Here is a 10532-nt window from a genome sequence, read left to right as displayed (position 1 = left end):
TCTACAACACATGTCTGATTTGCTTTCAGAAGTCTTCCACAGTCTGTGTGATTTTCCCATATAATCTTCCACTGTCAAATGTGACTCCCAGATGCTTTCATGTAATGTTAAGCCATCTGTTGGTATATTATTACCCTGAGTTGTTATACTGTTCATTTTGAGTTTATTCGACAGTCAGCTAGACTGGTCCCACTACTACAACTAAACCTTACTACAGATAGCAAAAAAGAGTTTGTAGTTTTGTTCACTCAATTGTGGTATCCAGTTGCTTCTTTGAAATAAGTCTAAATGTGATCATCACTCATAGTGGTAATTACACGTAATTATACAGGATGGTTAACCACCTGTAATCTTTTTGTACACATGACACAAATTATAAGCACCTCTATAAGTATCTGTTTTTTAGTTGTCTAACCAGTTTGGTCACCTTATACTGCATTTACACTTGCCTCATATCACAAGCTGGCTCGGTTCACCACAACTCATCTCGGTTTTCACTGCAGTATATACCCAGCCGAACCAAACCAGGCCAGCCGCTGTGCCAGCACCCCCATAAATCTGCCGTGCCAGCACGATTTGGTTCGGTTTTCTATATTCAATGTGTCCACTAGATATTACTTAAATAGGTAAAAGAAACAATATCAAATGGAACAATTCAACACTTCGTAGCAGGAAGAGCATGCGATTACTTGCTTACGGGTATCAACCACATCATAATGAGGGATATTAACGGCTGGTATTAAGCCATTAACCATCCATAGAGCATAACCGTGCTAATTTGCCACTGTCTTTCTTTGTAACCACCTGTTAACAGAGTCCTACTTTATGCCATTTTCTAGGCTAGAATGCTTCATTCAAGGGGGTGACATACAGACACTGTAGGTAGATCTGCAACCACAGTCTAAGTCAAAGGTCAAGGCCACCAAATTCGTGCCAAGTCAACAGTCGGGTAAAAATTTCCAACCCACAATTGAAAAGTACTGAAATATCACTAGGTCACCGGTCAAAGATTGAAAAGGCTCTTAGTCACAGGTCAAAGTGAAATTTCAGCCGGTCGGAACTTTGGCTGCAGTCACAGATCTCCCTACAGCGCATACCTTCGTGACACCCCCTTGTCATTATAGTGGTCTAAATACGTGCCCACAAATGGGATGTTGCAGTTTCATATGTGTGAGTGTGTGTATAAGTGTGAATGCATGCCTGTCCACACACCCACGTGATAACATTCAACTTAGTTCAACTTGACTACTTCAATGAGCAAAAATCTCAAGAGTATAGGGTCAGTAGGTCAGCAAATAAATAAAAAGACAGAGTACAAAAATAAAAATATACAAGAAAGGGGGACACACACAACACAAATGCACACACACGCACTATTAAACCAATTTCAGGTGTGTGAAACCGCTTAATGGGGTTTGCTGAAGTGCTGTGAAAGGCATTTAACAGCAAAGCAGGCCTTGTAAGCTACCAGGAATAGGATATTCTTTCAACTTTGTTTGCATAAAATAAAAGATGGCTTTGTTTAGAGAATTTACATGATAGACAAACTATAGAAGAGTTGAGAAGACACCTCTGTGCATTCGTTTATAAAGTGTCTTCTATTAGAGTAGTGCGTGTTTTATTAGAGTAGTTTCTCTTTGTTTTGTTTTAGGGTGTAGTTACTTTCATGTTCGTTTACAATTTTGTTGTTGTCAACTTCAGTGTTTTCATGGTTTATTGTTCTTGCACATTGGCTCAAATGTTGTGTCTACTTAATCATTCAAAACTGTTTTGTACTATTAGGATGTTGTAGCTGATGTATTAGGCGCATACAAGGCTGGCCTACAAGGAATCTTGGTCAAGACAGGTACGTACAATTTGATCATTGCATAACTTAACTTGTTTACCTGCTGTAGGTGCTTACGTTCGTGGGGATGAGAGACATATACAAGGAAAAGATTACACCTTTGTGGCTGAGAATTTTGCCCATGCAGCTGAAATGATTTTAACTGCTAAGAATAAGAAAAGCACTATTTTGTAATAATCACACCTTACCTCTTAGCTCACGTGTTTTAATTGTACAGCACTGCAGAAAACACTAGACCACACAAATACCTTTTAAAACAATAACATATTTTTTAAAGATAAAAAACATTGTAATATAATAATAATAAATTCAAGTATTTAATATGTCATCGGGCCAAAAAGAATCATTGAAAAAGTTCAACGAAGATTCTTGAAACTCACTTTCCCATTCTTGTTCCATCAGTTTATAAATGTCCAAAGTTGCTCTGGCATCTTCTAGGGAACAGTGAGACCCTTTCTGTATTCTTCTCCCTAATAATCTGTGAGCTAAGACCTTCAGTGATGGCTGACAACATAATCCGGCTAGTCTCCTCAAGTTCCTATACTTTGCTGTATCTCTTCTCTGGTGACTGGGCAGGGAAAACCCCAGTACATTAAAGTCATTACTTAAGTCATGTCCTACAATGATTTTGGAACTGAGGATCTTCTTGATGTCACTCAGAGCCACTTGATGTGGTACTGCTGTTTTAAGATGCCATGGTCTTATCCCGCTCCATGGTGTACGGTAATCCGTGACACACTGGTTTGGCTTGATATACGAGTTGTAAATCACTTCTCCATTGTAATTGACTATTGTACATCTTGCCAAAGCTGACGACTTTTTGTCGCCTACCCCAACCATTTCACAATCCAGAGCCACAGTCTTAGCACGTCTTGTGAAGGTACCACTCATGTTTACTACTGCAGTAACCGTCGGTGTTATTTTATGATTGGAGTCATCTGTCTTGTGAGCCTTTTTCGTCACTTTCGTTCTTGGTAAGAGACGTACGTGATGAAGCGACTCGTCCACGTCGCGATTAACTTCTGGTTTCTTCCTGGGCATCTTTAAAATGACCAATTATCGATATTGTAGATGAACGCATGGGCTGGCAACTTTATAGCTACAATCGCCACGTGTTAGCTGTTTCACACTGTCAGTAAATCCTCGTAAATTAAGAAATTTTCTAATTAATTACCACCAGTTTGGCGCCGCCCGCACCTTGCACGCAATTGCGCAATGGCACGGTGCGCTGGATTTCAATTACAGAGCATTGGATTTATTTATTTAAAAGCTTTACTGTGCTGCAGGAGCAGCACTGATGGTCCACTACCAGTGGCCAGGAGTTACAAGTAATAAGTAATTACTTAGCTAAGTACAATTGAAAGTTACACTGATGGCGGTTGCTATTAAAGAAAGTCAAAGTTGGGAGTTCTTGGGTGCTTGTTACAGTTCTTGGGTGCTTGTTACAGTTGACGCAAGGACACAAGAAGGAGCAGCTACATTTGCTATCTGAATTGAAGTTTGATAAAAAGTGATTCCAAAAGTGAGTACGTAATTTTTGCTTGATTGTAGCTAACAACATTGAGATCTAAATCAATAAGTGAGGTGATTCCAAATTCTTGGCAGTCTGTTGAAATGGAAATTTTTAGTAATGTTGTCTGAAGATCTGGTTTGATTCAATTTTCAATGAGTGGCGAGTCGAGTGTTTTCAGTAGCAAATGTGATGTAGTTTGTGATGTTGAAACCTGGATGAGGTGATTTATAACTCTTGATGAAGAACATAATGTCACTCAAGTCAAATGTATACATTAATGATAGTAACTGTAATTTAAGAAGACAAGTCTTGTAGTCGCTAGTAAAATTGTTTAGTATATACTTGGAGCTGCATGTGCTCCTTAACATGGAATAATTCTCATGTTCCAGAACTGCTTGGCCATGCTACAAGAAGCACTGGGAGCTGCATGTGACCTTTTACTATGTGGTGAGTGCTCTATTGGAGTATTTCACTGTTCTGGGACCCCAATGGCACTCGCGTGAGATCGAGAGTACTGTTTCACATATAAGACTCAGAGAAACCTTGTAGCTATAGTATATTGTCTGTATGGAGAATCCATCTATCTATCTATGGCTATAATTATTTACATATATACAAAAGCTTGGGGGTGCATACAAAAGCTGAACCACCAAGTATTCATGATGCACAGGAGCATGTAATCATGACTAATAGCTACATAAGCTAAATCTGGACTAATTTGCTTGTAAAATTAGTTCAAAATTTGGGTGTTAAACTGGGACTCAGTATATAACACCCCTGTATTTCATATGATTAATACTATATACCATACTGATAAGTGTTTCACCGTTCAAGAAAAGCACACAAGAACAGTATATCCCATGAAAATATCTGCAGCCGGAGTAGCAGCAATGCTGTTGCGCCGTGACACCACTCCTTGAATAGTACCCATCCAGAGATAGCGAGATATAAAATTAGGGTGAGCTCCACCTATATATGATAAGACTGCACTGCAATTATTTGACTATGATACAACTGCATAATTATAATGAAAGAAATCATCACATTATCAAAATTAGTTATACTAGAAATCAATCAACACACAGAATAACTGACCACTAGCTAACTATTCATCTCTTCATGCAAGAATTTATTCTTTCTGGATACAAGGTAGCTATTCAAAAAGTTATAGCAAACAAACTGCTTGAGATGACACACCACAACTATAGAGTCTGGCAGGAAGCAAAAACATAGCTACTTGACTATAATGATATGTCAATAAATTGGAATGAGATAGCTCAGTACAATCCACTGTCTTATATAGTGCATAGCTAATGTAAAAAAAATGTTTGTCTTAAATCCTCAAAGCTGGACTGATTTTGACTTCGGTACAGATAACAAGATTGGAGATGACACTGAACAGAATACAGATGTAGCTAGCTACATACAATTGCTACTGTTACAAGCATACTAGCTACAACACTTGTATATAGTGTACTGACTCATGATGACTTTATAGATTATGCAACTTCATAGGTTTGCGGACTGCTGCAGCGTACAAATGCATTTCCTTATATAATACTCCATCCTCAATTTTGCTTATGCTGTGCTTTCTCCAATAGTAATAAGGGATTACCCAGAGAGCAATATTAAACAAAAGTCTCTTGTAAAAGCCAATTAAGCCATTTGCAGCTTATCCACATGCACTCAGTTTAGAAAATACTACAAATGCATGAGGGACCATCCGTAGTGGAAGTAACGTAAGTATACTCTAATAGAACAGCCTTTATAGCTCTCCTGCATTATTGCATGCATGTACTTGAGGAAGTGTTTGACTTCTCTTTCCTATACTTTAAGCAAACAAGCTAGACTTGTGGACTCAAATGGTTGTTCATTGCTGTGTTACCACTGGATGATGCCAGTGTGTGCCCTGCACACAAGAAAATGATAAGGAATCTGTTAATTGTTATGTTATTGCCCCACTAGTTCAAGTTAACGTTGTACTGTATAGCTACAGCTACTGAGCCATGGTTCTTGAGTTAAATTGTTTGCTCCAGATTATAATGTAAAGAGGCAGCAGTAAGCCAATTCTAAAACTTCTAATGCCAGATAGCTACATACACTGAAACCAAAATTTAATCTCACACAAATTTTACTTCAAGGTTGGGGACATTTACACTTCACATATACATGGATCACACATCCATAATATATTATCTGTGTGCTCTTACATGCGTATGCACTGCTCTCCCCAAGTGAATATTATTTTAAAATCAAAAAACCATATATACGCTAAATCACAAGTTACAACAATTTGTTGTGATGATATCTGGTTATCCACTGCTTTGAGCTTGTTGACATCTTAAAAGCTCCTCCCACTCATCTTCAACAACTTTATAGACTGTCATAACAGCCATAGCATCTTCCAATGAAGAGTGCCGCCCTTTCTGAATATTATTCTCTGTCAACTTTAAGGCTAGAAACTTCAGCGATGGCTGCTTATTACCAGATAGCTTGTGAATTATTGGACACTTGATTGTATCTCTTAACAAACTATCAGGGTGATTCATTATACCTAATACTTTAAGATCATGCTTTAAATCATGACCAACGATAATTTTGTGCTTTAGAATTGACTGTATCCACTTCAAGGCTTGTTCCTCAGGTACAGCAGACTTCATGCACCACTTGGTTGGATAATCAACTTTCAATTTGGGTTGTATGAAAGAATGGTATATCACTTCTCCATTATACCCTACTATACTACAACTGGCTACAGCACACTGTTTCTGAACCCTGACCATTTCACAGTCTATGGATACTATTAAATCACGTCGACTGGCAACATCTTTTGGTACAGTTACAATCTTTGCTGAAACAACTGGTTTTGTTTGTGACAGTGTCTCTGGTGGTAGTTGAATAGATGGCTGTGGTTCACTGGGAGCTTTTTTCATGGAATACATATTCCTATGGAAGTAATAATATTAAATGCAGAGTTACGGTGTTAAAATAAAATACTTTCTTATTTTTGCTTAAAAATATTTCAGCTCAGGAGGCATACACAGAATTGTAGAAAGGGGGTCTTCAGCATAACTGGTGAGTGACTGACTTGTCACTCTAAACGCATAATAATAATAATAGCTGGCCAAGAATTCTCTCATGAATTACTGTACATGTATAACTTTGGTCCCCATATATCAGTCACAGCCTTATTAGGACCAGTTAGTGTTTTATTAGTGAATTTATTATCAACTATTTGTACCATTTCAATCAACATGCAAATTTACAGTTTGTGCCTTTAACCAATAGCTGCTATATAATCTATTGAGCTTCAAGCCACTAGCAGCATTCTCACCTTTGATAGTTGTTAACATAACAGAATATTGCGAACCTCTTAATCAAGACACACAATAGTGTGTCATGGCCAAGCAGAAAAATGGTACGTCACACCATACATATATTGGCCAGTGTCAAATATTCCAGCATAATAGGCTGGGGTGCTATGCCACTAGTATATTATAGAGTTTAATTCATGAAAATAGATCGACACTCCCTAATAGAGCAGTCAGTGAAAACTGCAATAGAGCACTCAAATGCATTGAACATAGCTCCTAGGATCAATACTCTCTAATAAAAAACAATCACTTTGTAGTGAAAAACTCTAATAGAGCATTCACTGATTAAATTGTTCCAAGGTAATTATTGCTAACCTAGGAGTATAATGCAAGCATAAAGGCAACACTGAAGAACATAATAGGTGAAAATTTTGGGATATTCCTGAAAGTATTTTGGGAAAAATATTGGGCATACTTGAGCTAGACAGGAAGAAAAAAAAACAAATTTTCACACATGCCTGTCATTTTTGCTTTATAGCTGTCCACCAGGTAGGAAGGCTACACTCCAAATTTGATTAAAATCAGTACAACCATTCCCAAGATATTATGGGCAACCAAAGTTCAGATTTTTTTTGTCTTTGTGCACTAGGGCTGTACTGATATCAATATTATATCAATATCGGTACCAATATTACAAGTATCGGCGTTGATCAAGATATTTCACTTGAGTTACATGTACTATTAAAAGTACTATGAAAGCTCCTCACTGCCCAGTGACTTAGTTGTCAAATGGTAAAGTTATTGTAACTACCTTGCGTAACTACCTTGCATAACTACCTTGCATAACTACCTTGCATAAGTTAGCTAGGGTTGAAATCTCAGGGTTCCTTTTTTCTTCAGTTTTTCTGCACCTTTTTTTTGGTGGTTGGTTTTTTTGTTGTTCTGTGATTTGCACTGACAAAAAGAGACATATTTGGATAGAAATCTTTTGTGAACAGTCATACATACCGACAAATAAAAGGATTATTGTTGAAAAGCATAATAATTGTAGTGATTTAACACAGCCACAGTGATCATGTTACATATTCTGTTATGCTGTAATTCATGACTTGAAGTATTGGCTGTGGCTCATTAGAAAACCTGTACTGGAAATACAGACAATAAATGTGACCGGATCTGCGAAAAAGGGACATAATTGCACAAGCCTAAATTTACAGTATAAAGCATTGGATGAAATACTCGTGTATTATTGAAAAATTCCATAACTTTTTTGAACACCTCTTTCTTAGTGAAGGAAGGGACTAACAATAAACCCTGGATATCATCTTATTCGCCTGCTCAAGAGGAGTTGGAAAATCTTTGTTTCGTTGCAGTAGACCCAAGGATGCGTAAGTTATGAGTGTTTGTTTACGTCATGTCGAAGCGATCATATGCGATCGATTTTTCTTCACAATGTTCGCCTTTGTATGCAATGAAGGAGGGTGAGTAAAGGAAAAACTTACCCAGTAATTGATTCCTCTGTACATGGCGAACATGATAGTGAAAATTTTAGCTCCGTACATCAATCTGTTGGTAAGTTACAACCGTTTTTGTAAGCGCCTGTAATGTATTTACCCTATACTTGCTGTACAAATCGATTTTTCTGTAGTTGCTACTTTGTAGGGCTGTAACTCCAAAAGTTATTGGCATATGAAGCTAAAACTTTTCCAGTTGGTACATTTGGCTAAGTAGATTAATAGACAGGAATTCAAAAAAATATGCGATTATGTCCTGTTTTTGCAGATCCGCAGTGGTCACAAAATTAATATTGAATATCGGTATCAGGTGTAAAATGTGGACCAGTATCGGTACAGCCCTATTGTGCACATTAACAAAAATCACTATAAAATGCAAACTCTTTACTGAAATTTGGTACACAGAAATTGTGCAAGTGGTCATGAATTCAGGCATCAAGTTTGACACTATCTGCAAGTATTATTCTCTAGTCACACAACAGACACCACGATGTCTAGCTGCAGCTCCCTATAGTGGGGGTAATTGTGGTTAATCATTGTGTATTGGAATATCAGGAATCACCATAGGGGATAAGGTGTTAATTGGTGCCGAACCATGGTTTCAGAAATGATGGTCTACTAGGAGTGTTTGATCAGCAGTTTTTAACAGTTGCTACAGCTAGGATTTCATGTACTTTTTTTTGCCAGGTGATGCACACTATATCATGGAGTTTAATATTAGGGTAAGGCCAGGCAAAGTTGTTTTTCATCCCTGCATGCATCCCACCGCCTCTAATTTCATTATTGCTGTTATCAATCACGTGCACAGTTATATTGATGCTAAGAAGGTTGGCTATCATTTTATAACACAGCAAATGTCACTTGCACCTCAGAAACGGTGGTAAAACATAAGTACTAATTCTTTAGCTAACCGTTATAGTAACAGACAGCTTGATTTGAGTATTTAGTCTTTAATAATGAATAGAAGTTATCTATTTACATAATTTTAAGTTAGTAACAGTTACTAGACACCATGTTTTAGAGGCAAAAATCAATGGGACCCATACGAGAAAATGACCTTTTTGCAATTTTGCACAATTGAAGAAAGACTTGGGGGAAACCGCTACACTGAATGTTATATTAATAACCAATTGAAGAGTGGGAATAAAGGAGACTGGGTTAACTTAGCGGTACAAGCCAATGAGCAACTGGAGTTTAATGGCCCAGCTGCGAAGCGATACTACTAAGCAACAAATAACATAACAAATGTGCCATAGCTTTCTTGTTTTCACTAGCGTTCTTCGGTTTGTAACTCACTCTTGCTTCATGCATTCATAAAGATAACTTGTAATTATATGGAAAATATTTTAGTGTGGATAACCTCTATGATGACCTCCCACATGTATGGAAATCCAATTTTTTTTGTGGATGAGAAACAAGTAATCAAGTTTGCTTGGTCTTAATAATAAACTGTTAAAAAGCAGTAGATAAAACAGCTGACTTAAAGGTGGTCTGGTTACCAATTAGTTGATCAGTCCACACCCCCCCCCCCTGCCACCAAAATTTTTTTTTTAAATGTTGAAAACTTGGCCTGATTGGATTTAGCTAATAGCAATTTAATTATACTGAATGCTGATAAAATAACTTGGATGACTGCTCTACCAGAGTACTTCGATCTTGCATGCCGGCGTTAGCTCCTCGCTCCAGTTTAACGCAGACTCGTTCGAAGACTCCTTTGTATTATTAAAAGGAAGAATATTGAAATACACAATATACATACACACAAAAAACTGAGCATCAGTGCAAGCGCTAACTACTTAGTGCTACAAGTAGCTAAATAATCGAGCATATAATAAACTGCTAGTCTACACAATACACTATAGGCACTTACTGAAACAAAGTGGCGTATTTCCTGTTCGCTGTACAGTTAACAATACCTCGGAATGCAGCCATCGTGCCGGAAAGCAAGCTAGTGGCGAAAGCAATATAGGTCGTTGATATCCGGAAAACTACGAAGTAATACGTAACAGTTAAATAATTATTTCCATTAAAAAAAAAAAAATATTGAAAACCTTATCAGTGACAAGCTTGGCATGGGTTACTTGGCAACTCAACATGGTCACTCTGAGGTGCACGTAACAGTACAGCTCTACAAGTACCAGTTATGGATGACAACACAGAATGGAATTAATTATAGTCATGACTATAGAAGCTGAATAGTGCATGGTGCCCAGAAGGGACAACTGTTGCCCCCTCACATAATCAGTGTAACTATGGGAAAACCTCATAAGACCTAGCTAATTTATTTGACTGATAAATTGATTTTGATAGAAAAAACTTGGCAGCAGCTCATCAAGTAATACAAA

The 10532-nt window shown here is 37.5% G+C and overlaps 3 protein-coding genes across 3 annotated transcripts in view; 1 reads left to right on the top strand and 2 right to left on the bottom strand.

The window, feature by feature from the left end:
* The window catches only part of LOC136238452 (haloacid dehalogenase-like hydrolase domain-containing protein 2), a 7849-nt gene extending 5674 nt beyond the window's left edge, over positions 1 to 2175 (top strand). Inside the window, exons 4-5 of the mRNA XM_066028924.1 lie at positions 1783 to 1846; positions 1896 to 2175. Of these exons, the coding sequence (XP_065884996.1) occupies positions 1783 to 1846; positions 1896 to 2020 (189 nt within the window). The 3' untranslated portion in view covers positions 2021 to 2175. The remainder of the gene's footprint in view (positions 1 to 1782; positions 1847 to 1895) is intronic.
* On the bottom strand, positions 1255 to 2978 carry LOC136238453 (interferon-stimulated gene 20 kDa protein-like). The gene has a single exon (XM_066028925.1). It carries the CDS (start codon positions 2885 to 2887, stop codon positions 2156 to 2158), a length of 732 nt encoding a protein of 243 aa, XP_065884997.1. The 5' UTR covers positions 2888 to 2978; the 3' UTR covers positions 1255 to 2155.
* Positions 2979 to 5592: 2614 nt separating this feature from the next.
* Positions 5593 to 10165, bottom strand: LOC136239132 (interferon-stimulated 20 kDa exonuclease-like 2). The gene is made up of 2 exons (XM_066029873.1): positions 10058 to 10165; positions 5593 to 6305 (listed from the first exon to the last, which is right to left on the bottom strand). The coding sequence occupies exons 1-2, from the start codon at positions 10117 to 10119 to the stop codon at positions 5672 to 5674; spliced, it is 696 nt and encodes a 231-aa protein (XP_065885945.1). The 5' UTR covers positions 10120 to 10165; the 3' UTR covers positions 5593 to 5671.
* Positions 10166 to 10532: the final 367 nt, after the last annotated feature.

The sequence above is a fragment of the Dysidea avara genome, chromosome 11 (genome assembly GCF_963678975.1).
Source record: "Dysidea avara chromosome 11, odDysAvar1.4, whole genome shotgun sequence".
Classification (NCBI taxonomy): Eukaryota; Metazoa; Porifera; class Demospongiae; order Dictyoceratida; family Dysideidae; genus Dysidea; species Dysidea avara.
Note: the sequence above shows the minus strand (reverse complement) of the source record. Positions and strands in the feature narration are given on the sequence as shown.

What these genes read in the sequence shown, in the direction of transcription:
- LOC136238453 (XM_066028925.1), bottom strand. Translation starts at nt 2,887, where the DNA reads ATGCCCAGGAAGAAACCAGAAGTTAATCGCGACGTGGACGAGTCGCTT.
- LOC136239132 (XM_066029873.1), bottom strand. Translation starts at nt 10,119, where the DNA reads ATGGCTGCATTCCGAGGTATTGTTAACTGTACAGCGAACAGGAAATAC. An exon ending in AAATACGCCACTTTGTTTCA is followed by an intron (nt 6,306 to 10,057) that starts GTAAGTGCCTAT and finishes TTACTTCCATAG; the next exon opens with GAATATGTATTCCATGAAAA.